This window comes from Gallus gallus, chromosome 17 (genome assembly GCF_016699485.2).
Source record: "Gallus gallus isolate bGalGal1 chromosome 17, bGalGal1.mat.broiler.GRCg7b, whole genome shotgun sequence".
NCBI classification, from domain to species: domain Eukaryota; kingdom Metazoa; phylum Chordata; class Aves; order Galliformes; family Phasianidae; genus Gallus; species Gallus gallus.
Window position 1 is genome coordinate 8,325,104 of NC_052548.1, and position 26,881 is coordinate 8,351,984.

At 56.3% G+C, this 26,881-nt stretch overlaps 4 protein-coding genes and 2 non-coding genes across 8 annotated transcripts; 4 read left to right on the plus strand and 2 right to left on the minus strand.

The window, feature by feature from the left end:
* Positions 1 to 261: 261 nt before the first annotated feature.
* C9orf116 (chromosome 9 open reading frame 116) lies at positions 262 to 1,040 on the minus strand. The gene is made up of 3 exons (XM_025141523.2): positions 934 to 1,040; positions 776 to 854; positions 262 to 447 (listed from the first exon to the last, which is right to left on the minus strand). The coding sequence occupies exons 1-3, from the start codon at positions 1,038 to 1,040 to the stop codon at positions 262 to 264; spliced, it is 372 nt and encodes a 123-aa protein (XP_024997291.1).
* On the plus strand, positions 1,024 to 7,473 carry MRPS2 (mitochondrial ribosomal protein S2). Its single transcript, XM_015279792.4, is given in 9 exon segments — positions 1,024 to 1,168; positions 1,248 to 1,316; positions 1,404 to 1,533; positions 1,991 to 2,748; positions 2,751 to 3,630; positions 4,071 to 4,118; positions 4,626 to 4,672; positions 5,080 to 5,166; positions 6,680 to 7,473. Coding segments are annotated over 5 exon segments (1,272 nt in total). The 5' UTR covers positions 1,024 to 1,038; the 3' UTR covers positions 2,936 to 3,630; positions 4,071 to 4,118; positions 4,626 to 4,672; positions 5,080 to 5,166; positions 6,680 to 7,473.
* On the plus strand, positions 4,187 to 4,319 carry LOC112530004. Its single transcript, XR_003071041.1, has one exon. It is a non-coding gene; the product is annotated as a small nucleolar RNA SNORA17 (small nucleolar RNA).
* On the plus strand, positions 4,699 to 4,795 carry MIR3528 (microRNA 3528). Its single transcript, NR_035340.2, has one exon. It is a non-coding gene; the product is annotated as a microRNA 3528 (primary transcript).
* A 1,657-nt stretch (positions 7,474 to 9,130) lies between the features above and the next one.
* On the minus strand, positions 9,131 to 14,042 carry FAM69B (family with sequence similarity 69 member B). 2 transcript variants are annotated; one of them, XM_001234219.6, is made up of 5 exons: positions 13,933 to 14,042; positions 12,029 to 12,163; positions 10,813 to 10,920; positions 10,476 to 10,652; positions 9,131 to 10,329 (listed from the first exon to the last, which is right to left on the minus strand). In XM_001234219.6, the coding sequence occupies exons 2-5, from the start codon at positions 12,083 to 12,085 to the stop codon at positions 9,517 to 9,519; spliced, it is 1,155 nt and encodes a 384-aa protein (XP_001234220.2). In that variant the 5' UTR covers positions 12,086 to 12,163; positions 13,933 to 14,042; the 3' UTR covers positions 9,131 to 9,516. The 2 variants fall into 2 exon arrangements, with proteins under 2 accessions (XP_001234220.2, XP_415423.3); XM_415423.8 differs by lacking the exon at positions 13,933 to 14,042 and adding an exon at positions 13,571 to 13,810.
* Positions 14,043 to 18,533: 4,491 nt separating this feature from the next.
* AGPAT2 (1-acylglycerol-3-phosphate O-acyltransferase 2) lies at positions 18,534 to 26,520 on the plus strand. Of its 2 annotated transcripts, none has more exons than XM_001235299.7 (6): positions 18,534 to 18,808; positions 22,039 to 22,172; positions 22,406 to 22,581; positions 22,689 to 22,784; positions 23,872 to 23,944; positions 24,679 to 26,520. In XM_001235299.7, the coding sequence occupies exons 1-6, from the start codon at positions 18,621 to 18,623 to the stop codon at positions 24,828 to 24,830; spliced, it is 819 nt and encodes a 272-aa protein (XP_001235300.2). In that variant the 5' UTR covers positions 18,534 to 18,620; the 3' UTR covers positions 24,831 to 26,520. The 2 variants fall into 2 exon arrangements, with proteins under 2 accessions (XP_001235300.2, XP_015135279.2); XM_015279793.4 differs by lacking the exon at positions 18,534 to 18,808 and adding an exon at positions 19,495 to 20,835.
* The last annotated feature ends 361 nt before the right edge of the window (positions 26,521 to 26,881 follow it).

Genomic DNA, 26,881 nt, shown 5'->3' on the forward strand with positions numbered 1-26,881 from the left:
CCCTCAAGGCTACAGCTTGCCTACACACTGAATTCCCTGCTCACAGCCTGTGACAACCCACTGCTTTCAGGAAAGGTAACCTACAGTCTGGGGGCAGCAGGCACGGCTGTGACTGAACCTGAACTACGTGGTGCTTCGCAACGGGGCTTAGCAGCAGGTTTGGGGTAAGGCCGGTGCTGTCGTTTCCCTGACTTTTTAGGGGAGGAGGGAGCTACTTTTCGAACTAAGCAGCCAGCAATGAACTGAAGTGGTTTCATCGCTCTAGCAGTGCGAGGGCCCACCGACTTTGTAGCTGGGGTGGAAGTCGAGGGTGTCGCGGGGGGTGATGAAGTTGGCAGGGCCAGTGACACGGCTCTTCTCCAGCGAGGTGTTGAGCCCGTCGTTCCTGTACATGCCACGCTGTGCCAGGGAGTCTGAGAAGGCGTGCGAGGTGACGTGGTAGGAGACCTGCACAGGGAAGGGAGAGAGGAATGAGCAAAGATGTGTTTGGCACCAACAGCAATGGCGCCTGCAGGAGCCTGGACAGCATTCTAAGGGTACTTCATCACAACGCCCCTCGAGGGGCTCATTGCTATGGGGCAGACTAAGACCGAGGAACTGCGGTGGCTCAGAGCCGATGGGTCTGAGGTGGGGTTGCTGAAATCTCCCACCCTCATAGCTGATGGGCAGGAGGAAGGTTCGCTGTGCCCTGGGAGGAGGGCAAACCCCCGCCAGCCCGGGGAGGCCCCAAACCCACCCCTCTGCAGATGCTGCCCAGGCTCCGGGTCGCACCTACCGGCACTTCGTACACCGTGGGCGCTCTGCGGCCGTACTCCTGGTTGGTCGTCCGGTACAGCGGGTGCGGCTCCGGCTGCCTGCGGGGACACAAGGCATCGAGCCGGGCACAGGGCAGAGGGGTCGGGGGGCGGGAGGGGGCGACCTGTAGGGGCTCACCCGTAGCCGCGGTAGGAGGGGAGCTGCAGGAAGCGGCGGGGCAGCGTGGCGCTCACCCAAGTGCCGGCGCGGGGCGCGGGGCCCTCCGCGGGCTGCGGCTGTGCCATGCGGGGCCGGAGGGGACGCGCGGCCGCGTTGCCAGGCAGCGGCGGTGGGCGCGGGGGAAGCGGAAAGTTCGGCTCCTCTTCCTCTTCCTCGGCCACAGAGATGGCGGTGCCGCGGATCTTACGGGCGGGTGAGCGGGTAGGGCCGTGCCGAGCCTCGCACAGCCGTGCCCGCTCCGCCCGGTGACCGCCGTGCTTCTCTCCCCGCAGCAGCCCCGCGGCTCTACAGCGGTCTCCCCGCCCCGGCGGCGCTGACGGCGGCAGCGGCGCGGCCCCGCGGTGAGTGCGGCGCAGCCCCGGCCCTTCCCCTCTGGCCCGGCCCTGCCTGCACGTTGGGCCGCAGCGCTTTCTCTTCCCTTCCCCCAGACCCGGAGGACAAACTGCTGGCCGAGCCGCTCCGCCACCCCGACTTCTTCAAAGTGAAGAATCTCTTCACCCTGAAGGATCTTTTCGACGCCCGAGTGCACCTGGGGCACAAGAAGGGATGTCGGCATCAGTGAGTGACCCCGCTTTGTGGTCCAACGCTTGCTCACAACAGGAGCGTTTCTCCAGGGCACGCGAGCCTTTGGAGGCAGCACAAACCTGGGCTGGGACTGCCTTAGCGGGGTCTGTTGTGATAGGACAAGGGGAGATGGTTTCAGACTAAAAGAGGGGGGGCTTAGACTGGGTGTAAGGATAAAGGGTTTTTTACTATAGCAGTGGTGAAGAACTGGCACAGGTTGCCCAGGCAGGAGGTTGTGCCCCATCCCTGCAGACACTCATGGTCAGGCTGGAGGGGCTCTGAGCGCCTAGTGGGGCTGCAGGTGTCTGTTCACTGCAGGGAGTGGGACCAGATGGCCTTTAATAGTCCCTTCCAACTCAAACGGCCCTCTGATATCAGCAGGCAGTTGGGCTGTGGCAAGGTTTGTTTAGTAGCCCTAGCCCTGCGTGTCACCCGCCCTCCATCCCTGCAGGTTCATGAAGCCCTACATCTTCGGCTGCCGCCTGGACCAGGACATCATCGACTTGGATCAGACGATGCAGCATCTCCAGCTGGCCCTCAACTTCACTGCCCACGTCGCCTACCGCAAAGGCATCATCCTCTTCGTCAGCCGCAACAGGCAGTTCTGCCACCTGGTCGAGAGCACAGCACGGGAGTGTGGGGAGTACGCCCACACACGCTACTGGCAGGGCGGCCTGCTCACCAATGCCCACATCCAGTTTGGTCCCGGCATCCGCCTGCCCGACCTCCTTATCTTCCTCAGCAGCCTCAACAATGTCTTTGAGCCCCACGTGGCCATCCGGGATGCTGCCAAGATGAACATCCCCACGGTGGGGGTGGTGGACACAAACTGCAACCCATGCCTCATCACCTACCCCATCCCTGGCAACGACGACAGCCCCACCGCCATGGAGCTCTACTGCAAGCTCTTCAAGATGACCATCATCCACGCCAAGAACAAGAGGAAGCAGATTGAGGTCTTCCAGGAGCTGCAGAGCCGACAGAAGGGCGATACGAGCCGCCCTGTGGTGGCTGAAGGCCAGGCATGACCGTGGGGCTCATCTCCACGCTGGAGGTGGGCATCCCGCTCCACTTCTACAGTGCTGCACCCATGGCATCACACAACCTGGCTTTCAGCAGAGCTGGGCTGCTTGTCGCACAGGGACATCTCCAGCTCCGAAGTAATTTGCCCAGAGCAATTGATCCAAGGAGAGATGGAGCAGTGCCAGTGGCAGCTCTGTCCTGGTTTGTTGTTGTGAGGAGCACTTCTATCCTGCGACCCTCCTGTTGTGGAATGCTGCAAAGCCACTTGTATCACACGCCACAAATAAAGGGGTCTTTGATTCTCCTCTTTCTTTCCCTGTTACATGGGGAGGTGGGGAAATTTCTGGCAAAAAAATGCATGCTCACGGGGTGAGGGGACAAAGGGGTGGTGGCTGTTCCCAGCCTGGGGATCTCGGGGTATCATGGGCCCCGTGCAGGGCCGTCCATGGCAGCTCAGAAACTGCAGGGAACTGCCAGGAAAAGGGCAGTCCAGCCCTTAACTCTCCACGTGCCTCTATGGGAGTGCTTAGGGCAGCCCTGCGGCGCTGTGCTCAGGCCTGGTGGCGTCCCGCCCGTATCCTGGCTCCTCCTCTCTGTCCATGCGGAGGTGGGTCCGCCGCGCGGTCCTCTTGCCCAGCAGGGGGCGCTCGAGGGAGCAAACGCGCAGTGAGGATCGTCCCCGCGGCGCTTCCGCCGCCCTCTCTATATAAGCGGAAGTCGGGAGGCGGAGCGGTCTTTCGGCGTGGCGCTCGGCGGGTGTTGGCTGTAGGCTGAGCTCGTTGTGAAGAGCAAACGAGGAAGTCTCGCTGCCTGCCCGCCCGCTCCTCTCCTGCCTTCAGGCTGAGAGGGCTCCCCGCGGTGCCTTCCGGTGAAGCCGTGCCTTGCTGGCCGCTGTTCGCCGTCTCAGGCGCGGGCGCTATGCTGCAGCCGGGCCTCGGCTCTGGGATGGGCCGCGACGGCGGCGGCCTCTGCCGTTTGTTGTCCGAGGCCGAGCGAGGGAAGGCGGGGTCGTGAGGGTACGGCCGCGGCCTGTAGGCTCGTATGGCGGAGGACGAGGAGGAGAAAAGCGTGAGTGGAAGTGCGGGCCGCTGCTGTGTGCGGGGTGGCGAGCAGCCCGTGCGGGAGGTGTAACCGCGTGGGCCCACCGAGGGCCTCAGGCCTGCGTGCGTAACCGAAGTCAATGGGCCTCAGGCGGGGGAAGTAGGCGTGCCCGCTCAGCCACGTGGCTGGGCCCGGCAGGCCAGCGCCATGGGGACACGTGTAGGGCGCTGGGAATGGACGGCGACGGGGTGTGCTTCCAGGGAAGGAGGGGTGGAAACTGAGGGCTTAAAGATGGGAGTAACTGAAAGGAATCCGTATAAAAAGCGATAATTTTTGCTTGTTTCTTTTAATCTTTGGGTTTTCTGAGCTGATGTTAAGTGTTATAGTTAAGAAAGGGATTATTTAGTGGGCTCAGCACCCATTGCTAATCACGTTCTTTCTCTTTTTATTTATGTTCCTATTGGCAGAAGACAAAGGGTGGGATGAAAAAGATTTTCCATCTTGAAAAACCGAAGGTAAGCAGTGCTTACACTGAGCTTCTCTGGTCTTTTTGCAATCTTTCTGTTCTTTTGTTAATTTGCTTCCTGCCACAGGCGTTGCAAAGGTGGCTGCTGTGACATCTTTGTGTCATTAGGTGGCAGAGATGGACAGGCTATGTTCTACGCTCGTTTGCTCTGAAACTGGTGAGCACTCAGAGTGATTGATAGCCTGACATTGCTTAGATATAGGCTTGTTGTGTTGGGCTTTTTAATTCCCCTTAAGTGTGAAATTGGTGTGTAGTAGAATAGAAAGCTGTTACTGATGTCCGAGTCCTGGGAGATGTATGCTGGCAGCCCCAGTCCTACTCCTGTCTGAAAGTAAAAAAAAAAAAACATGCCTCGAATGTGCATTTATTTGTCTGGATTCACTCTTTAGGACCTTTAAATTTCTTAGCATCGTTAAAAAAGAAAATGTATAACTGGCTTTGAAGCATATCTAAATAGATATCATCAGTGTTGTGTACGTTGTCTGCTCTTTTTCAGAGAGAGGCATGTAGTGTGGCAGACTCCAGAGGTCTCAAAAGCCCGAGGTGAGTCGCAGTGCATACAAGCTCATGCATTACACAGATCCATGCCCCAGTCGTGTTGCAGATATGGCTGTAGTGCCATGTTTGTGTCATTAGGTGGCAGAAAGGAAAAGGCTGTGTCTTTGCTAATGCTCTGAAACCGGTGAGCACTCAGGAATGACTAGCAACCTGACAAATGTTTCTGGCTTTCTCTTTTTTCCTTTAATATTAAACTTAAATTGTGCAGTGTGGACAAAAAGCGTTGTCTGAAAGCAGTTGGGGTGTGATGTAGCATATGGAGAAAATTGCTTTCTTTTGCTAATATCTGTTCAATGCTGTCAGCAACTTCTTGACTTCCAAGGGTGCTGAGTATGAGAAGAAAGTGCAGTCAGCATTTTCTGAAATGTCTTTAAAACTATGCTTGCTTTTAGAAGGAAAAAATGAAGATACTTTTTCTTCATGCAGTTACATGTGAGGACAAGTCTGAGTTGTTGTGCAGTTCCCTTCAGATGTTGAAGGTAGGTATTATGCCATCTCTTGGAAACAGACCTCAGTGTGTTACTAAAATGGTCTAACACAGAATGCTGCTGGAAAAACGTTACAAGTTTGTGGAGTGGTGAGATGGTGTTGTAGACATACTGAAGGAATAAGATTGATTAAACTGACTTTCAGTTAATGCAGAAGGAGTGCTTTGTCCTGCTTCTCAAGACAAGATGTAGCTTCCTTGTTTGTGATGATGAGCTCTAACACAGTAGTGTTAGATGTGAAATATGAATGTGAAAGTGCAGTTGCATGCAATGGAACACCATTTTTCTTTACTTGGTCTTGCTGTGTTTGTGCTAGCATGCTAAGAAGGAAACATGATCTTAGGGGCAGCAAGCCACTGTGCAGCTCAGGTACCTAAGTGCTGCAATGGTTTAGTGCTTCACTGTCATTTCTTCGTTGATGTGGTCCATGGGAGCATCTGCTGTGCTGATGATGTTTCTAAAGCAAGTGAGAAGCTCTCACTACACACAACGTTGTGAAACTGCAAGGCTTTGCAGTGACTAATAGCTTTACAAAATCTGGCAGTGCTGAATGTTGGAAAATGTCATCATTAAGTGGGCATTATGAGGGCCAGAGGTGCCATTAGCCGAACGGCTGGCTGCAAAATGAGCCATTTAATTGGGAAAAGGCACTGCCTTCCAGTAGTGGTGGTGGAAAAGAATGCTAATAAGGTTGTTGGGAATATGAGTATGTGTAGAGGCATGCATTGTGATGCAACTCCTCCGTTTATGTTTCCTGACTCCTTTTAACCCTGAAATAGGAGTTGTGTTTTCATCAGCACTCGCATCAAAGGCCCTGTAGGGGGTGGTGAGTGCCTGATGAGGCTCTCCTTAAGACCTTTACTGTGTAAGGCATAGCATGTCTTAAAATTTCCCTGGTGCCTTTTGCTACTAACTGTATTCGTATGACTGAGCAGCAATCCCAGGCTATGAATATTTCCTTACTGAAAGCACTTGATGGGCTTTATTGTGGCTTTGAACACAGCTTTTCTCCCTTTGCACTGTTAATAGCTTGAGTCTTCACTGACTGACAAGCTCATCTTTGATTTTTAGGGAACCTGAGAGTAGAAGAGTAACCAAGAACAGGCTCCAGTTATTGTGCTGTTAAATTACCCCTATCCTAAATCCACACAGCAGCATGGTCTGATCAGTAGAATTTTTTTCCCAAAAAAGCCTTCCTTATATAGAGGTATAGAACCCTCCTAAAGTAATCTTAATTTGTTGAGTGCTTTCTGTCACTGTTTTAGATCTCAGGTACTCAGATTTCCACTGTTGTGCAGTTATTTCAGTGTGTGTAAACTGCAGGGTTCATGTGGTTGTTCTGGGCTGAAGTATGGTTTCTTAGCTTTGATGCTGTAGGATAGTGAAATAGCAGGAGTCGCCATGGCATGGGTTAATTCTCTTAGTGTTGACATTATTGCTAACTTTTACTGGCTGTATTTATTTGCATTTCTTGTCTCACATCCTGGGTGTTTTTTATTTTCAGATCATGCTTGAATTCTAGAATTTCTAGCAAGCCTGGCTACAGGAAAAGAAATGGTTTAGCATTTCTGTGCTTCAAGATGCTGAAGACTTCCATCTTATTCACACGTGGATTCAAGCAAGCTGCAGCCAATGAGAGTGCGTGTAATCTTTCCTTCCTACAAGTAATCTCAGCTTGTGCTGTTTCACACCCATGTTCTGAAGCACTTGTTTTGACCACGTTTACCACGTGGCTAAAAGGTTTAAAAAGAAGAACACTAAGTATGCTATCTGCAAGTCTGAAATAATGCTTTTTAGACATCCTAGGATCTAGGATGTTGTTGTCTGTGGATATGAGAATTGTGGGGTTTTCTTAACCTTAAACAATGAAATGTGGAAGCTTGCTTCCTACCCCACTCCTCTTCTGGCACTTAAATCTTTTACACTGCTAAAGCAGCAGCGTCTGTTCGTGTTTGGTTGTCAGTCTTTCAGTGTTCTGGCTCTTGCTCCTTTTCCAACTAATGTGGAAAGTTGGGAGGAGGCGTTATGAGTGTGAAATAGCTTTGCCTTGAGTCATTTCTCTTCCATATTGTACTGTAGCTCGTAAACCATAATCACTTGTTTGAAAACACTTGTCCATTGTATTAGTGACGAATGAAACTTGGTGCTCTTGGGATGTGTGAGTCATGGGTAAGTCTGAATCTCAAAGTGTCTGTCCAGTGCTGTTAATGGGGTGTGCAGAGCAGTAACATGGTAACATCGTGGGTTTTGTCAAAAGTCTTTATTTGAATAAAGTGTCTGAGCTAGTTCTCTTCAATACATGGGCTGTCTTCTCCTGAACAGTTTCTCATTGTAAATGCCTAAAGATGGTATTTATGGTGATGTAGGTAAGCAAAAAAAGAGTACTTGTTTTTGTCCATCTCTAGCTGCTTACCTGCTGCTTTATGTAATAGCTTCTGGGGAAGGGAGCAGTGGGGATTAAGTGCAGTAGGAGTGCCATTTGTCAGAGCAGAGTTTACTTTAAGGTTTCAAATAGATGGAAGGGTGAAAAATGGCTTTCTTGACAATGAGATTTCGTATGGTTGTTAGGCTGCTTTTTCTAATAGCAGAAAAAAAAATGATGTTGGCAGTGGAACCAGTTGCCGTGGGAGTACAGGACAACAGACAAGGAGCAGGGCACAGCTATGTGAAGCTTCACTGAAAGAACTCCAGTCCTCGCCCTCCCTCCCCACCAAACAGCTCTTCCATGCTGGCACAGGGATCTGTACCTGCACTTAGCAGCACCATGTCTGGAGGTGGAGTCCTGACTCCCTGCAGTGTTACCACTGCATTATGGGTGGCTGGCTCCGACAGGCTGAGTAACTTGCAACCTTTCAAACACACGAATCTTACAAATGTTCAGCCTTACCACAGATGAATGATGCTGTGGAGCTGACTCCTCTGCAGGGAGCAAGCTGTGTTAACTCCCTGCTAGATTTAGAGCACTGCTGACACTGAAACATATCCTTCATAAATAATAGTGAGAGGTAATGATGATCCTATAGATCTAATAGAAGGAAATGCTGATATTTATCCTCTAAAGGGTCCATAAATTTGCAGCTATGACACTGCAGATTACCTTCACAGACCATATATGCTGTTAAGTGTATTTTTTCCCCCCCCTCAGTGATTGTACTTCAGATATATGCTCCACTTCACTAAGCAACTGTTGGCAGGAGCACCAGCATACGCTCTGCCAGCAGGAATGTTACTGTGCTGGGAACAGAGTATGCTTGAGGTCATTTGCATAAACTGCTCCTCTCTACCTGAAGTTTTGAAAGGTTGCTACAACTGAGCATTTCAAGGAAACAGACTGTAGGTAGAGAGCTGCAGTGTTTACACAGCCAAGCAAATGATACCTGCTGAAAGGTCCTCTGGAAACTCATTTTGATAATGGGAGAAGCAGTGGATTATTCTGGCATTAATCTTTTAACCTCTGCAGTGGTAACCCAGCTTAGAGAATTAAACTGAAAGGTTGGTTTATCCTTGCATGTGTGATGGAAGGTTGTGGGAAGTAACAGTGGAGAATACATGGTAGCTGGTCAGAACCAATCAGGTTGTAGCCCTTAGGTTTCCTTTAAGCTCTTCTTGCCTTATGTGCTTCCAAACTTGGCACATGAGGGGGAATGGCCCCTGGACTTCCTGGCACACAGTGTCACACCACAGGCAGAAGCAGCTGCGTGGAGATCCTCACAAAAGCCATTGCATCACTGTCATGGGTCAGGCACTTAAAAAAGCAGTGAAACAATTGCCAGGATTCTCTGCTGTGGAAAAGACAGCTTATCCACTTCCTAAGTTGTGGCTGGATCTCATGGTAGATGATTCAGATGCTTAAGGAGGGACTTCTGAATTGAAAATCTACCTTTTTCTCCTTTTCAGATTACAAGAATGCTGGTACTTAAAAGGCTGTTGTTTTGCTATTGATGTAGTGGTGTGATTCACATAAAAGCTCTTTATTTACATCAGAGATGTTCATCAAAATAAGATGTGACAAATACAGCATGAATGATTCATTCTCATCTTTCTGCACTGCTTTCCTGTTAATCAAGAAACAGATGCATCCAGCTGGGCTCTGCTTCCTTCTCTTTCTTCCTTCATCCCCAGGCTTGTTCAGCCCAGCTTCACAGCTGTCAGTGCAGACTATCAAGGATCTTGCTGGGTGGTGGAAGTCAAGATGTTTGGCTTTTCATGAAAGCAAAGGCGCTGCAGCTACGCTGAACTCCCTGGGTAGGGTGTATTTTTCCTGCAGGGGAGAGGATGGAGAAGCAGGCCTTTGAGCCTTGGCTGAACTTTGGAGTTTCAGATTCTAAGTTCTGGGCCCCATTAGGAATATTTGGTGTTGGAAATCTTCTTCCAGAGCAAGGTCTTGAGGTTGTTCAGCACGAGGGAGTGGTGCACTTCCATCTGGCTGGCCAGGCCACTGAGGGTCATGCAAGTTCGGAGCTGCTTCTGCAGCTCCTCTTTCAGGTCAGGCGGTGCCCCGTACAGCAAGTAGTCCTGCAGCAGCCCGCAGACCTTGGCCAGGTTGGGCTGAACCATGTCGCTTTTGCACTGCTTCATGAGCTTGTCGCAAGTCGCCATGCAGTCCTTCCCATAGGTGCAGTCCACGTTCTGCTCACAGTGACGTCCCTTGAGGAACCCTCTGATTGTCATCTCCGTTGCCACCTTCCTCAGGTTGACCATTTTGAAGTCGTATTTGTCGTTGTAGCCCACGTTCCTAAAGCTGGTCTCACAGATGTAGAAGTTCCCGTAGGTCCCATGGAATATCTCCTCCACAAACTCCAGCAGCCCAATGGTGATCTTGGCCCGCCAGGGCCATGCTGGTGCAAACCACTGATGGACGACCTGGTGGACAGCAGCGGGCAGCAGCGACTGCAGGAAGGCAGGGATGTCCGCTCCGTAGAGGGAGTTGTGAGGGATCTTCTCTGTCACGTAGAGATCCCCGCAGTACCCGAGCAGCTTGGAAGTGTGTTCCTTCTCGTGCAAGGAGAGCATGAGAAGAAACTCATTGAGCTGAAGTAGCGCCCAGATGGATTTGGCCTCTGCTAAAGACACTTTCCCATCCCGGTTCACGTCTGCCATGGTGATGATTTGGCTCACCAAGGCTGCAAGAGAGGTCTGATCTCCAAGGTTGGACTGCAATAGAGCAAGAAAAATGGTGTCAGGCTCCTTCAGCTCGCTGTGGTTGGGCTCAGCGTCGTGAAACCGGTGTGGAGAAGGGAAGAGCTGTGAGTGTGTGGCCTGGGAGAGCAGCAGGCTGCGGAGGGACCCTCTGCACTCACCTTTAGGAAGTTGAGGAGCATTTCTTTAAACTCATCCATCGATGTCCCTCGAGTCGGTTTGTCAAAGAGAACCACATCCCTCCTGGGCACGGAGTCCGGGTTGCTGTCTGCCTTCAGAGCCTCTTCAATGCCACACTTGATGATCACCTCCTTCTCCTTCCAGAGCCCGCTGTAAACCTGCAGCAAAGGAGAAGGGAGCAATGACAGGAGAGCAGGAGTCAGGCCAGGATTGGCCATGGTGTCAATTGAGGAGCAGCAGCGTGGCTGGGGGCAGAAGGACAGGTCCCAGGTCCCATTTTTCAGCTCTTGCACTCATCCTCAGTGGGCAGAGACCTACCTGCTGGGTGGGAGAGGAGGAGAGGCAGTGCTGGAAGCGGAGGCTGTGCTCCTCACACAGATCTTTGCACGTAGAGCCAGAAATGATTCCTTTCTTGTACTGGTCGCACTGGGGAGGGAAAGCAGAGAGAGAGGAGCAGTTTCTCATGAATGCCATTGCATCCATGGTGAGCCCGTTTCCTCTGATTTCATGCAAGCCTCATGCAAGAGAAAACCACCCTTTAAAAGAGGCACATCTGCTTGCAAAGCCACGCGGGCTGTTGGGAGGCGAGGCTGCTGCCAAGCGACAGGCAGGCATCTCCAGCAGGAGCTGGGTGATGGTGGGGATGCACGGGAGGCTCTCAGCAGAGCGGCAGCCCATGCTGTGAGATGGGTTGGCCCCTGTCCAGGCCGTGGCTCTGGTCCACAAGCAGGGCAGCTCGCTCGGTGAGCTGGAAGCATCCGCGGGTGGGAGAGGCTGCAGCTCTGCAGTCAGCAGCGCGGGCTCAACAGCCTCAGGCTGGAAACAGGCACTGCAGAAATTCACAGCATCTACTGCCTTTTGTTTTTTTTTTCCCAGTGTGGATGGGAATTAACCCTTGGACCTGCTTACATGGGCCACGGCTGGACACGGTGCCTTAAACACCAAGCTCAGAGCACGAATTAGCACCCGAGACCCCACGGTCGGAGTCATGCAGAAAATCAAATTAAAGGATTGCTGCTGTTGTTATGGCAATTCCTGCTTCCCTTCTCTGCAGAAGGATTGATGAACGAGGTGTTTCCAGGCAGAGCCTTGCCATTCTGCTCCCTGCCAGGCTGGGCAGACCTGCAGCAGTCCTAGGGAGCTCTGCTTGGCCACCATCCCCAGCTGGGCTCCTGAAAGGGTCTGCCCTTTCTGCAGGCTGCAGCTTTCTGTCGGGCACAGCAGCACCCGTAGTCTGGCTGCTCCCCTTTGTCCTTTGCTCAGCTTTAGGTGGGGTGCTGGCGCAACGCTCTGCCTGCCTGCAGGTCCTGACATGACAGTTTCAGCTCACAGACATTAACCTGCTGATGCCTGGCCTGCTTCCCTCTGACATCTCATTACGTGGGTTTGCTGTTGCTCTGCCAGGATAAGGTCACCTCCCCAGTCTGCAAGCTCAGTGTGATGCTGGGGATGGAGCCAGCACAACACAGCCTCAGCACTGCATACATGGCTGCTCCCGTGGCACAGCTCACCCTTTCCCCACGCCATCACTCACGATTATCATCCGGCAGACGTGGCCACGGCAGAGCTCAGAGTAGGAGGAGTAGTGCATGTAGGCCACCCAGCTGCCCACGAAGATGCCCAGCCACACCACCAGCAGGTACTTCACTTTGATGCCCGGGAGGCGGCTCTGCAAGGGAAGGAAAACGCAGTGGGTGAACGCAGTGGTGCTCAGCCCATCGGTGCTGTCAAGGATTGGACTCTTCCAAACAAACCCACTGATGGAACCTTCAGCCTTTTTTATGTATATCCACCCGCCTATTATGCAACTCCTGCTGCAAGTAGGTCACTTAAAATTCCCTAAAAGCAGAGATTACAGCCACTCCCCAGCAAAGCGCTCTGCAAAAGTTTGGTGCCATCGTGCCCCCCTTCCCCACCTGACCCTCCTTACACCTCTTGCCTGGGTGATGGACCATAACTGGCAATACTGAAGCATGAATGGGCCCACGGTGCCCTCTGAGCCCATCAAGGAATCCCACCTCTAATTAAAGCCCGTTCCAAGAGAATCCACCACGAGGGCTGGGTAAAAATAAAGGATGGTTGGATTTTCCCATAGGGCTGCGTTGCATCTACAAACCCAAAGGCAGCTCAAAGCACTGAAGGCAGATACAGTGTGAGACCCTCACAGCACAGCAGCCCCCACAGGGTGACCCATCCAACCTCCCTCTGTCCGTGGACTTCCCCATCGCGGGGTGACAAAGCCTTGGGTGGCTAAAATGTAGTGGAAAGGAGTGTGGAGGTTTGGAATGCACCGCAGTGAGGTTCCATTGGGTTTGGGGCACATTCTGGATTGGCTGATGCTGTATATCCCCCCCTCTTCCCACCCCACCCCCCCCCAGGACACAGGGGTGTCCTTTCCACTGCCAAACGGCGTTAGTTACCCTGTGTTTGGGTTTAGGATGAGTCCAGGGGACATGGCAGTGATTTGGGGCCACAGCTGCCATCAAAGGCAATATGCACAGTGTCAGCACTCCCACGTGCCCTTGCCCCAATGCCACCAGCTTGGCCCTCCCTGCAAGACCCCAACCCCACACAGTCGCTCCCCAGGCCCTTGGACTTGGAGGGTGACAGAGCAGAGCTGCAGAGCTCAGCTCCCTACCAGTGCCAGCCCCTCAGTGCCCCCCCGGGCCGCACAGTCCAGCCCATGGGCTGAGGATGGAAAGGCAAAATAAAAGAGCAGGAAAAAAAAAAAAGCGAAGGGTGGCAGTCGGCCATGCTGCTGCACCGCTGTGTATCGATGGGGAGTGGATGGGTGGGCGGATGGACGGACGGACGGACGCACACATCGGCATGCTGGCAGTGCTGCGAGCTGCGCGTTATGCAACCACCGGGGATGCTCGATTCCCGTCACCGTGTCCCGGTGCCCATCTCCGGTCCCCATCCCATCGCTATCCCCAGCACTCGGCACAGCGCTCCGAAGCATCCCTTTGTGCCGGGATGCGCGGATAGGCAGCACCGAGCCTCCCCCGGCCCGGATCCCCCCCTCTCCAGCCCAGATCCCGCCCCCCCCCGGCCTGGATCTCCCCCCGGGCGGTACCTGCAGGCCCTTGGAAATGGGGCAGAACAGCACCAGGTGCACCAACCGCCGGACCCTCCGCATGCTGCGGGCACCCCGCGCCCGCGGGCCTCAGTCTCCGGGGGGCATGGCCGCGGCCCCCGCCTCGCTCCGGGGGATCGGGGTGGGGGGGGGGGGCCGAGCCGCGCCGCCCGTACGCACCACCGCAGCGCTCTCGGCCCGGTTCGGCTCAGATCGGCTCGGCCCGGCTCGGCTCCGCCCGGCGCGGGGCGGTGCACGCAGCTCCGCCGCAGCTCGGGGGGGAGGAGGATTGGAGGGGGGTGAGAGGGGGGAGGGGAGCGGAGGATGCCCGGTTCGGCGCCGCGCGGTTCGGCTGTGCTCACCCATCAGCCGCCCCCCAGCCCCGCGTTGACCCCGCTGCGTTCCGGGGATGCCGCTCCCGGCCCCGAGCGGCTGCGGCTCTCCGTGTAACGCTGCTGTTCCTTTTGCGCCCGCTGCCTTCCGAACGCGAAAGCCGAGCAGCAGCAGCAGCAGCAGCGCTCCGAGTGTTGCGTTTGGGAAACCTCCAGCGAGACAGGGGCTGCTTTGACCGGGAGCACTGGGCCGGGCCAGCCTGTGCTCTGCGGGGCTGCGGCGTGCGGGAGAGGAGCCGGGTGGGCAGAGGGAGAAATAAGACGGGGAGCGCTGCGGGACGGCTCCGCACGGGGCTGCTGCTAAAAGAGCTCCTCACTCGCTACCGATGGCTCCTCGCGTTACCCACTTGTCCCTTTCTCACGCTTCACATCACCCACTTCCATTTGCCTTCGGCTCAAGATGACCCCTGAAAACAGTCCGGGTGCTCCGCACCGCTGTGCGGGAACCGACGGCACCGCGGCCTGGAGATGAACGGACACCGCGCGCCGGCAATTAACGGCACGTGGGGGGACCGCAGGGCGAGGGATGCCACGTGTGGGTCAGTGCTGAGCGGCTCCCACTGCCGCTGCTATGGGGCTCTGCGATGGCCGGGGGTGGATTGTCCGAAGAATCTAATTAGGAACGAGCAGACCTTCCCCAGCTGTAATATGCCAAGTAATTAAGTGATTAGTATTGATTGCTGGAATGCTTAATGAGCAGTTATAACCAAATGATTAATTAATCCGATCAAACGAGTGATAGCAGTGCTGCAGGTGTGGCTGTATCTCATGAGTGGGAGCAGTGGGGACGTCCCCACGGTGCCCACCCCTGTCCGTGTCCCATGCACAAGGGTGAGGGTTCCAGGCTCCTTCCTGTGCCCCCCCAAAGCTTTGGGGCCGCTCAGCCGCACCGTGCACGGCTCCAAATTGGGCTCATTGGGGCTAATTGGTGTGGGTTTTATGCATCCAGGGGTTAATGAGGGTCTGCGCAGCTCCGGGAGCTCTTCCAGTGCAGACAGCTGGCTGGAGAGGCCCCAATGTCTGGGGGTCTGATCTGACAGATCAGATCAATTGGGATAGTTATAATCTAGTCCTTGATAAAGCTGAGAGCAGGACTGCTGCCCTGCCAGCTCAAGGGGAAAAAAAGCAAGCAGGAGGGAGAGGTCACGATGAACTATTGATTGGGCAGCGGCAGTGCTGCTCTCAGGGATGGCTCCTGCAGGGAACTGCGGGGCTGTTTGCCTCTGTATCCCACTAATGCCATTCCTGATCTTCTGTGACAGGTGGTGACTGAGAGAGATGTTTTATCCAGAATCATTAAGAGGCATTAATCAATAAGAGGGGAAACGCAGAGAGGCGAACTGTTACCTTGCAGACGTGTTCCCTGTGTGGGTTTGCTGTGGGCTTTGTTGGCCTGGTTTTACCCAGGGCTGCCAGGATGGGAGCTCAGCGGTGATGGACTCCGGCCATTGGAGGCAATGGGAGCTGCTGCAGCACCGCAGCTCTGCCGGGCTGTGTGAGGAGTTGGGGGCACCCGACCCCATATAGCCCATCATCCCGGGGCTGTGGTGGAGCTGTGGGTGCTGTGTGTGCTTTGGGGAATGGCCCCAGAGCTCGGAGCTGGGCGAGAGCATCCATGGGCACAGCCCAAAGGCCCTCAGCCAACAACGACCGCACTGAGTGATGCTGCAGAGAAAGGGGAAAGCTCTTCTGGAGGAGGGGATGGGGATCCCAACAGAGAGCAGCTTCCCTCTCCATCTGCATCTCTCCTCGCTCCCCCAGCCCCAGCAGCGTGCTGCTCCAGCTCTCCTGGGCCAATGCACAGCAGTAATTACCACGGCTCTCTGGGGGGATGGGATCTTCCCCTGCACTGTAATTACAGCTGCACATCCCCAGCAAAGGGCTCAAAGGGAGAGGGCGCAGAGGGAGCGCAGAGCTGCCCTCCGGGTGCAGCACACCGAGGAGTGCTGGCTGTGAGCAGCTGCTGTGGCTGCAGCTCTGCTCTCACAGAGGGATGGCCCACTCACACTTTGCTCAGTGCAGTGAGTGCAGTGCTTTGCAGAACATCAGGTGCAGGGAGACTTTCCAGCCTCTGGAACGCAGCAGACAGATCTCACAGCACCGTGTTTTTGCTGTCTCCTGCTCCCTGCATGGCCTGCCAGCAGCAGAACAGCGGTGCTGAGGGTCAGGTAGGGTGCAAACCTTAGCAGTAAGGTGGGAAATGGTGGTGCATTGGCTCTGCTATCCCTGATCTCCAGCCATGTGAGCTCAGTGGGGCTACTGGTGGGGCATTCATCTCATGCATGGTTTTAGGTGTGTTCGGACCAACCAGGCTGGAATGGCACCGGTCTGCAGGACAAAGGTGCTGCAGGTGGGACAGGCAGGCACAGCTGGCAGCTCTGGGGAGCAAATGGCCAACAGCAGCAGCTTGCTGCTCCCCTCGGCCTGGCCTTGGCCCTGCTGTGCTCTCAGACCCACAGAGCACAGAAGTGTTTGCTGCAGGTAGGGAATAATCAGAGTGCTCGTGTCTCCTGACCGAAGGGACCATAAAAGCACATCTGGCTGCAGTTAGCATCCGAGCAGATAGAGAAGTTACTTTCCCAATCATTATCTGTCACTGGGTAAAGGTTGCACAAGCAGAGCTTTCCTTCCCTGCTTATCTAATATCCTTCTGCAATATATATATTTTTTTCTTTTCGGTTGCTCATTTCTAAAGACAAACCCTCTCCTCGTTATGCTTTCTTTTCTGAGAGAGCACCGTGGGGATGCTGTGCATCCCCAACCCCCACCTCACCCCCTAACCCCGACCCCATCCCTAACCCCGACCCCATCCCTAACCCCGACCCCATCCCTAACCCCAACCCCAGCGCAGCTGAGCAGTTCTCAGGGCTCCAAGGTTTTGTGCAGCCCTGTTGCTATGTAGTCCTGCAGACAACTGCAGTGCAGCTGCGCCGACTCAACATCCCAGTTCCTCCCCAGCTGTTTACTCTGCTGCCATGAGCTCACTGCCGTGGTACAGCCCAGGAGCACAGCATGGTGGCACCACGGGCAGCAGGAGCCTGCGCTGCACCCACATGCCCTCATCCCCCTGCGCACGTAGGAGATGCTGTGTGTCAGTGTATGGCTCACACGCACCCCGGTGACAGCTCACCAGGGACTTTCTTTCCCTGTTAAAAGAAGGAGAAAGTCACAAGGATAGCACAGATGTGCTGCAGGCAGCCTGTTGCTCAGCTGGATGGGAGTCGCTCCTCCCCACCATGGGCCCGAGGGATGAACCCAGCGCTGCGATGCTGATACAATGAGGGCTCTTTGTGGCATGAGCAGGAATCATGAGACCAGCTCTGAGATGTCATTGCCTGGCAGCTGGGGGGAGCGCCGGCCCGGCTCAATGCCATAGAGAGAAAGGGATTGTCTGTGGGATGGGCACTACAGCTGCTGAGCCGCCCCTGGGCCGTCAGTGGGTCGGTGTCCCCGGGCTGTCAGTGGGTTTGCCATCTCTGATGTTGGGTCGAGGGAGAACCAAAGGAACAGCCGTTATCTGGGAAGGAGCGATGGCTTTTCTTCCTCTTCCCCAGGAGCTGTAAGGTCGGCTGTGCTGAGGCCGGGGCTGCAAACCCCACGCACTGCTGAGGCCGTGGATCGCCCCGATGGAGTCACAAACAGCCACGGGATGGGGGTTTTACTGCAGTGTTGTGAAACCTGCTGAAGGCGGTGGGATGGCCTGTGGCGGATCCAGCAGACTGCCTTCCATCTCAGCTCTGTGCCCACGAAGCTGTTAGGCCTCATGCTGAGCTCACACCGGTGCGGGTGGGGGAACTCCCCCCTGCCCCGCCCAGGGGTGCCTATGGAGAACCTGTGTCCCACCCCGGCCTCCCCACGAAGGCTCCTATATTATCACATGGGGACCCAAAGTCCCAACATGGAAGCATAAGGAAACCCAAAGACCCCACGCTGTGCTAAGAGGGACCCCAGGATGCTCCTGTGGCACCACAAAGGAACCCAAAGACCCTACTGCATGCCAAGAGCAACCCAAAGACCACCCACAGCACCACTGAAAACCCACAGACCCCACATCACAGCATGAGGGGACCCAAAGACCCCACAATAATGCCACGGGATGCACTGGAGGCGGGGGAGGACCCCATACCAACGCGGGATACAAAAACCCTACATCACACCTTGAGGGGACCCAAAAACACCCCACACAGCACCACAGGGCCCCACACCACACCACGAGGGACCCCAAAAACCGCACATCAATCCGGGACAGCCCTCCCTATGGCACCACGAAGACATGCAATACCACACCAGGAGGGACGCCCCAAAGCCGCCCCACCACCCCACGAGGGATACAAAAACCCGGCATCACACCAAGAGGGGGACCCAAAAACACTCCACGCAACACCACGGCTGCACCCCAACCCCCACCCGCGGGTCCCCCACCCTCTGCAGGCCCCGTCACAGAGCCCCGAGCCCTGAACCCCCCCCCGGTTCGCTCTCTCCCCGCCCCACGGAGGGCGGTGCGGCCGAACTCGGGGCGGGGGGGGCTGAGCCGAGCCGGGCGCACCGCCCACATAAGGCGGGGGCGGCGCACGGCGCGCTGCGTGGAGCGGAGCGGAGCGGAGGGGGGGAAGTGGGGCGGCGGTGGAGTCGGACTCGGAGGGTCCCGGGGACGCGGCATGGAGCCGGGTTGGCTGCTGTGGGGCGCGGCGGTGCTGCTGCTGCTGCACCTCCTGATGGAGCTCAGCTCCGCTGTGAACTTCGTGGTGCGCATCGGTTTTTACTACGTGTTGTGCATCGTCTGCTCCGGGCTCACCGCTCCCGTCTGCCTCCTCGTCAACGGCGGCCGCACCGTCAAGAATATGAGGTGGGTGGGGGCGGAGGGGGGCGTTGGGGTCCCCGCAGTGGGGGTGGCACGGAGCTGTAGGTGGGGAGGGGGGGTCTGGGGGATGCTATGGGAGGCTGTGTTTGCTGCGTGAAGTGGGAACTCTTTCCGCCTGGGAGGTGGGCTGGGGGCGTCCTTAGCTTAGGCTGGGGGCTCCTCCCTGCCGTCCATCAATCGGAGATGGAACCTCAGTGGGGCTGTGGGATGCTGGGGCCCAAACCACGAAGGCCACGCAGCAGCCACGGCTGTGCCCGGAGGGCTCCCAGGAGGCACATCGTGTCCTTTCAGAGGGATGTGGGGCGGCCCCACGTGTGCTGATGGGCGCTGGGTTCCACCACCATGTGAGCCCTCCTGGGTTCCACCACGTGTGTGGGGCGCTGAGGGCAGGGTTAGCACTGCTGTGGGTGGCACAGAGGAATCGGGGCTGGTGTTGGCTTCCGGGCCCCGCTGTCAGCTTTCCTTTGGTGCTCTGTCTCCCTGCTTCAAGCTGTGTGTGTAGGGAGGCTCCTTTGGGGTGGAGCGGAGCCCTCTGCCTTCATGCATCCTCGTGGATGGGAGGTGGGGCAGATCCGGACTTTGGCAGCCGTGGGGTTGTGGTGCGCTGAGCTCAGAGCAGGGCCTGGGGAGGAGCAAGCAGTGCTGGTAGGAAGTGCCCTATGCTGTGCATTGGGTGCTGCTGGGAGCTGCTCTGCCCTGCGGTCCGTGCTGAGCTCCCAGGGGCTCCTCCCAGAAGCTGACAGCAGCCCTGTAACCGGGAGCGTATGATGTCAGCTCTCTTCTCATCCCTGCAACTTCTGACATCTGTAAACTTAGCAAGGAACTTCTTCGGGAAGAAGAGCTCCCTGTGCTGAATGATCCTCCTGTTGAAGCTCAGAGCTGAGCTGTAGCCAGAACCACCCTTTTCCTGTAGCCCAAGCCCATGGTTTCCACTCGCTGGCTCCAGCTGCTGCTGCAGCTCCCAAATTCTGCGAGGTCTGTGGGTCCTTATTGCTACAGCATCCCTGCGGGGCCGTTTGTCCCGGTGCTGCTGCTGGGGGTGGGCAGTGATACCGGGCCGTGTCCGTGCTGGAGCAGGACGCCCTGTCCTTGCCGTGCGGGGCCATGGGAGGGATGCCCTCCTCCCGTACATAGATGTGTTTATCTAGTGGTGAAACCTCTTGTGAGGGCTTCCAGCCTGGTGAGCACCCTGCGTGAATGCTTCACGGTCAGAGGGTCCTAAAAAAGCCCTCCGCAGAGCTGCTTGGGGACACGTTGCCTCTCGTTTGTCCCCTCGCTCCCTGTGTCTGGCAGTCAGGACATCAGATTTACAGCTGTGGCTGCACCACGCCGGGATCATCTTCCCCACAGGGAGCTGCTGGGGGGGCCGGAGCTGCTCAGCCCCACGGTGACGTGGCTGCTCGGGGCCGCCCATCGCCCGGTTCCTCCTGGCTGCTGCCAGCTCTGCCCCTTCGCCTCTTTCAGCAGCTCAGGCCACGTCTTGTGCAAGGAAATGCTCGCCCTTCGCTGACAAGAGGAAGTTGGATGGTTTGCTCTTGAGTAATGAGTAACCAGCCTCTCCCAGCCCGCTTCTGAACAGTGTGACTGCTGGAGCAACGACCTTGTTTTTGGTTGGCAGGCAGGAGGGAGGAGAAGTGGGATGTAGGTCAGTCTGGTGGTGCAGCCTCTGCCGTGCCCCCCCCGGTCAGTGTCACCCTGGCTCTCCTCACCTGCCCTGCCCCGGCTGTGCTGCCCCTGCCCCGTGTGGGGCTCTGGGTGCGGTCTGACCTTTGCAGCAGGTTTGCATGCTGGGGATTGATAGCAGTTGTGTCATGCAGTGGTGTAACCTGCGGGCATTGCCCTGCCCTGAACTCCGGTGTTAGAGCCAGAAAGCCCCGAGGGTGTGTGCATGGGGTGCAGAGGTGGATGTTGCTTTGGTGCAGGCTTGTGGCTGAAGGGATGGGGATCATTTGGGGGAACAGCTGCTGCCAAGGCAGGACGAGATGCCAGCAGCTTGCTCACCTGCTGCCCAGGTGGGTGGTGGTGGGTAACCCTCCAGCAGGACCCTGTGGGTGGGGCACGGGGGAAATGAATGGGACCTAATATTGACCCTCAGACCCGTTCCTGCAGGGAGGAAAGCTCTCTGCTGTCAGGGAGGAGGTGCAGAGCATCCTTTGGAGGAGGAGAAGGGCAGGGCAGCTTGCAGGTCTGCTTCAAGGCAGGCAGAGCTGAGCTGGTGGCTGCTCCTGAAGGCTTTGCTCACGTGCAGCCTCCTCCGCCTCCCATCCTGGCAAATGGCTGCTCCCCTGCCCAAAATAGCCCTCGTGTGCTGCCAGCTTTTGGCTGCGTCCTTTGGCCCACTTGGAGGGTCCCCAGCTCCCACCTGTCCCAGCCCTGTAGGCTCACAGGGGTTTGGCCACAGCGTGGGACTGGCTGTGTGCAGCAGGGGTATGGCAGGGCTGAGCTGAGCTGCTGGGGAAGAGGGCTGGGAGCTTTGGAGGATGGACCCGGAGGTCCCTGGGGGAGCTGAGCTGGCAGGAGGAAGCTCTTGGCTTGAAGACTTGGGTTGTTCTCAGGTAATGCCACCCCGTGTTGGTAGCGCTGCGGTGAGCAGGATTAGCACAGCATTCCTGGGGCGAAGGGTGCAGGTTAATAACCAGCGCTGGGGAGTGCCAGTTCCTGGAAAAGCTGTTTGAGCAGCTTGTGGGGCTGTGCTGACTGCAGCAGGAAAGCACCGGTACCATCCAGCCAGCTTTACAGCCCTGACACGGGGGGGAAAAGGAGCGGTGGAGGGGTGGGACTGGCAGCAGGAGGAGTGATCCCTGAGCAGGCTGTGTAATCAGCCTCGCTCCCTCTGCACTGGATGGAGGGCTTCCAGTTTGCCCTCTGTTTGCAGAGTCCTTGCACCTGTGCTGGGCTGGGCTCCCCTGCAGTGAGTGGTTGTGAGGGGATGCTGTCAGCCTGGAGGGAGCAGAGAGCTGTGGCTCTACCAGCCCCAGAGTTACACTCTGCTTCTCCCAGGATCCCACTGACATCTGCACATCATACCAAGAGGGGACAGTGCTTCAGCTGCGTGCTGAGCACTCTCAAGTACGTGGGACTGGCCGTGCAGGACAGGCACGGGGGTGAATAACAGACAGGTGGGGCTGGAGGCTGTCGCAGGGCTGTCCCTGTCTCCTTGCCCGCACTGCATCCCTGCCCTGCTGCTGTCTGACCCCTCTTCTCCTCCTCTGTAGGATCATCAAAACCGTGGTCAAGTCCTTCAAGTATTTCTTCGGCCTGAGGTTTGAGGTGAAAGGACTGGAGAACTTTGAGGTGGAGGGCCCTGCCATCATTGTGTCCAACCACCAGAGCATCCTCGACATGATGGGTGAGGAGCAGCCCAACAGGGGGGGAGCGCTTCTCTTGGTCACTCTCAGGGAGGTCCCGCTGGCAGCCCCTGCCCGGGCACTGCTCTGTGCTCCCGAGGCTGCTGGTTTGGTGCTGGTCACAGGAAGGGCCTCCCTTCACGCTGAGCAATCCTCCCCCTCCCTGTGTCCCATCCAAGTGCAGGTGCTTGGGGAGGGGGTGGCTGCCGGGTCTCACCCTCTGCCGTCACGTTAGGGCTGATGGAGGTCCTGCCCGACGGCTGTGTCCAGGTGGGCAAGAAGGAGCTGATGTACGCCGGCACGGTGGGGCTCATCACATACCTCGGGGGTGTCATCTTCATCAACAGGAAGAGCACCACCAGTGCCAAGATGGTGATGGCGGAGGTGGCCAAGACTATGACAGCTGATAAAGTGAGTGGCGTTGTGGCATTGCCTGGTGGGGGGGGGACGTGGCAGTGCTGGCAGAAGGGAATGCTGCGGGAGGGTGGTTGGAGCAGAGCCTTATCTCCTGTGTGCAGGTGAAGGTGTGGGTGTACCCGGAGGGCACGAGGAACTGCACGGGGGATTTGCTGCCGTTCAAGAAAGGAGCATTTCACCTCGCTGTCCAGGCACAGGTAACGGCGCTTTGTTTCCTTGTGGGGACCCAAAAGCTTTTGCAATGGTGTTGCAGACTGGCCGTGCCGTGGGGTGGTCTGTTTGTTCTCAGGTGGGGCTCACAGCTGTGCTCCTTAGGTATCCTAAGTGCTGCCCAGCAAGAGCAGAGAGCCTCTTTTTCCCCCATCCCCCCAACAGGGAGCCCTGCAGGCACCACACCAAGAGCTTGCCTCGGGGATCCCACAGCTGGCAATTGATTTCTTAGTCCCCCATGTAGCAACAGCAGAGCACTGATTTGGGTTTATTGATGTTAGTGCTTTGGAGCATCACCTGGGCTTGCTCGTGGTGGAAGTGGCTGCCTCTTCCCAGACTGCCGCTGCCTCTGTGCTGTGTTAGATGCCTTCTCTCCTCAACGTGGCAAAGTCAATAGGGGAGCAGCAAACAGCTCCTGGGCTCTGGAAGACTGCAGCTGTTGGTGCTCCTGAAGGAGCAGTGGAGTCCAACTGCTGCCAGCTGGGGCGCCTGCTCTGTTCCCTGGTGCTGAGGGAAGGTGCACACGCTGCCTGCATTCCTGGGACTGGAATCATTGGAGGCCCAAGGGGAAATGTTCTCCTTGCACAGGGCATTGCAGCAGGGATCTGGAGGAGGTGCCAGCCTCCTTCTGGGCTTAACAGGGCCTGAAGGGAAGGATAGTGGCAGTGTTGCCCACATCTGCTCACCCTGCTGCTGCTCCCCGTGAGTCGCTGACTGCAAATGATATCTGCTATCAGCACTGAAATAACATGCATGACTCTGGGCCTGCCCTCCTGGCTCTGTCTCTGCCTGCCTGAGCCTTCCTGGGAACGCTGATTGCAACTGGTGACACCCTCTCAGGCTGCCCTGCCCCAGCTGTGTGCTTATGCAGCACAGGAATGCCTGTCACAACAGGCAGCCTTGGTGTGTGCAGGTCGGGAGCAGCTCAGCCTGGCCCAGGAGGAGCCGAGCTGAGCTCTGCAAGCAGTGCTGACCTGAGGCTGAAGTGTCACCTGGCCCCACTGCCTGGGATGTCCCACTGCTCCCCAGCAGCTGCTGACCGCCCCGCTGCAATTACTCCTCTTCCTCCCCAAGGTCCCGGTGATCCCCGTGGTGTATTCCTCCTTCACCACTTTCTACAACCCAAAGAAGAATCTGTTTACGTCAGGTATGAAAGCGCCTTCATAGCTGCTCAGAGATGGAGTGATACCGTGTGGGGGTGTGGGAGGGGGGCCGAGCAGATGCGTGGAGGCAGTTCAGAGCACTTGGCGTGAGAGCTGGGCTGGATTAACTTGGAAGAATGTAATTAAACATACCAAGGGGTGTTTGCATTAAGTATCAGGTGCCACCTCTCCCTGTCATAGCCGGCACAGCCCAAGTCGTTTGGAGAGGGATTGTGTTTGGGGAAGAAGCACCGTGGTCTGAATTCTGGTCTTTCACAGCAGGGACCCCTCTGCAAGTTGTGTTAAAACACTTAAGTCTGTCAGTGTAAGAGCTGGGCAGGAGGTTGGCTTTCAACCAGCGTGAATGGATAACGTTGGGAGCAAGCCTTCCCTCTGCCTGCTGGCTGGAGGTAGGAGGGCTGGGCAGGAGCAGATGGAGGGAGCACCTGGTGCTGAGCTCTGTGTGCTCACCTCAGCCCTGCAGAGCTCAGAGTGGGAGCAGCCTCTCCCTCTCTGGGAAATGCTTTGCTCCTTGGAGCAGTTATTTGGGGAAGGGTGTAATTCTCAGAGCAGCCTCTTCCTCTGAGGGCAGCACAAGCTCTGCTTGCAGGGGCAGATGCCTGCAGGGATGGGTACCTGGGGGGCTGCAATGGGTCTGTCAACGGCAGGCCTTCTGTAAGGGCAGAGAGCAGTGCTCCTGTGTGGGGAGGTTTCTCAAAGGCTCCTCTTGTGCTCCCAGGCAAAATCAAGGTGGAGGTTCTCCCTCCGATAGAAACCAAAGGGCTGACATCAGATGACGTCTCTGACCTCACTGACAGATGCTACAACCTCATGAGGGAGACCCTCTTCAGGCTGTCGGGCCGCCCAGGCGAGGGGAAGGACTCCTCCTAGGTGCTGCTCCAGCGGCGTCACCGCGTGGCGGTGGCCGAAGGGACCCCTCTGCTGCCAAACACCGAAGGAACATCTCTTCCTCTGCAGTGACTTGGAACTCTGGGGATGCCATGGACTGGCACACGAGGCGTGTTGAGCCAGCAGCGAGGCTTCCCGTTGAGTGGATTTCTCTTAAGGGTTCATTATCTTGCAATGAAACGTCTCTTTTTCTTCTGTATTTCTCAGGCACCAAATATGTGCTACCAAAGGGCTCAATGACCGGAGAGGTGAGTTCTCCAGCTCAGGCAGCTGCCGTGGGGCAGTGAGGAGGTCCTGGCAGGAGGCTGGGCTCTGCCCCATGTGAGTGTTCCTGCTGACTGTTAGGTGCTGCCCCAGATGGAAAGCCAGCAGGCAGCAGTGTGTTCCTGCACGACCTTGATGCTGAGAATTGGGTGAAAATCCAAACTCTGGCTGTCCAGCAGCATGGCACTGAGCTCAGTGCTGTGCTTCTGCCAGCATCCCCAGGCAGAGCAGAGCACTGAGGCTTTTTCCTGAGAGATGCCCTTGGATCTCAGCAGCATCTGGTGCTGGGGCTCTGCACTGCCCAGGCATTCTCCAGGCAAGCCTTCCCCCTTTGACGAAGCTCCTAGGGCCAGTAACTGAGCTGAAAAAGGGAATGTGTGGGGTCAGTCAGCCTTGAGCCTTTCCTAAGGCTCAGCTTCTCCTCGTTAGAACAAGCCCTCTCCCCCATTGAGGGGTGCAGCAGTGCATAGGGAGGCTGTCGTCTCACCGAGGCAGTTCATGCTGCCTGGGTGGGTTTGGCTGCGCTGTTTGTTAGACCTCCTTGCAGCAGTCATCCTGGTGCATGGGGTACTTGGTGCAGATGCAAAGGGCTCTGTCACGCTCATCTTGTCATGGTCAGCACTGGCCGAAAGATGGTGCCTGTCCCATGTCTTTGTGCTGATCTCAGTGGAGCTGCTGCTCTGCCGGAGCTGCAAAACTTGTGGGGAGCCTACAGGGTGTGTGAGCTGAGTCTGTAATGGGAAGAGCTTCAGCTTTTCCCCCTAGGGAAAATGGGCTCCATCCCTGTTAGAGAGGTTTGGATAAAGGGCTTTCCCAGCTCTGGGGTGGCAGATGGGCAGTGCTCCTGGATCCCTTGCTGTTGCTCTCTGTGAAGAGCGGGGCTGGCTCAGGTCTGTGATTCCTGGGCTCAGGGAGGCTTGAGCACTCTTGCTAATGCAGCAGGGAGCACCACGAGATGAGCCTGAGTACAGCACAGCCAAGCTTCTGGAGCCTGCCTGTGGCTGCGCTGCTCTAAGTGGACTCACAGGGCATTTTGAGGGGTAAATCCTCACCTGGGCAAGGCACAGCCAGCAGACCCCAAGGCAGGGAGCCCTTGGGCTGAGTTGCTGTGGAGCTGGAGCTTTATCCTAGGGTCTTTATGGTACAGTCTCAGGGGTCAGCCCTGCCAAGGGAATGGGTCGGGGTGGGAGGATAGAAACCCAACCAGCACTTTGTAAGAGTGGCAGAAAAATGGCTGTTATGGAGGTGAAACCCAGGAAGATCACAGGAGTGCTCTATGGAGCAACTCATGCAGCACCTGGGAGAAAGAAGCAGTGCCTCTGTGTGCAGTTGTCTACTGTTCAGTTTTAATTGGGTCGAGAATAATGTATTTTGCTTAAAAAGAAAAAAAAGTCTTTGATTATTTAAATGAAGGAGTCTTCTGGTTTTGTGTGGGAGCTGAGGGATGAGGACTGTTGCAGGAGGAAGAGCCTATAGTAAAGTGGGGCCAGGGAGGGAGCTCCATCCCCTCCAGTAATGAGCCAGCATCCTCTGTGTACAGCAGGAGGCTTTATTTTAGGATAATTCTGCAGCATGGCTGTACCCACAGGGCTCATCCTGCAACTGTGGTTGTAGCCAAGTGTTGTACTGGATTGCTCACGTCTGCTCTGCTACACCTGCAACCTTGGCTTGAGCAAACAGAGCTGGGGAGGTTGGTGTGGACTGCCAAGGCAGCAACAGTTGGGTGGGGGGAAATGGCCACCTTGACAGCTGGTGCTGTGCCAGTGTAA

Bases quoted from the DNA above. Each gene is read 5' to 3' on its own strand.
- C9orf116 (XM_025141523.2), bottom strand. From the start codon at position 1,040: ATGGCACAGCCGCAGCCCGCGGAGGGCCCCGCGCCCCGCGCCGGCACT. The intron at 855-933 runs GTGAGCCCCTAC...GTGTCCCCGCAG, and splicing joins CCCTCCTACCGCGGCTACGG to GCAGCCGGAGCCGCACCCGC. The intron at 448-775 runs GTAGGTGCGACC...TTCCCTGTGCAG, and splicing joins CCACGGTGTACGAAGTGCCG to GTCTCCTACCACGTCACCTC.
- FAM69B (XM_415423.8), bottom strand. From the start codon at position 13,633: ATGCGGAGGGTCCGGCGGTTGGTGCACCTGGTGCTGTTCTGCCCCATT. The intron at 10,653-10,812 runs GTAGGTCTCTGC...CCTTTGCTGCAG, and splicing joins CCTCCTCTCCCACCCAGCAG to GTTTACAGCGGGCTCTGGAA. The intron at 10,330-10,475 runs GTGAGTGCAGAG...GCTCTATTGCAG, and splicing joins TGCTCCTCAACTTCCTAAAG to TCCAACCTTGGAGATCAGAC.
- AGPAT2 (XM_001235299.7), top strand. From the start codon at position 18,621: ATGGAGCCGGGTTGGCTGCTGTGGGGCGCGGCGGTGCTGCTGCTGCTG. The intron at 22,173-22,405 runs GTGAGGAGCAGC...CCGTCACGTTAG, and splicing joins GAGCATCCTCGACATGATGG to GGCTGATGGAGGTCCTGCCC. The intron at 22,582-22,688 runs GTGAGTGGCGTT...TCCTGTGTGCAG, and splicing joins AGACTATGACAGCTGATAAA to GTGAAGGTGTGGGTGTACCC.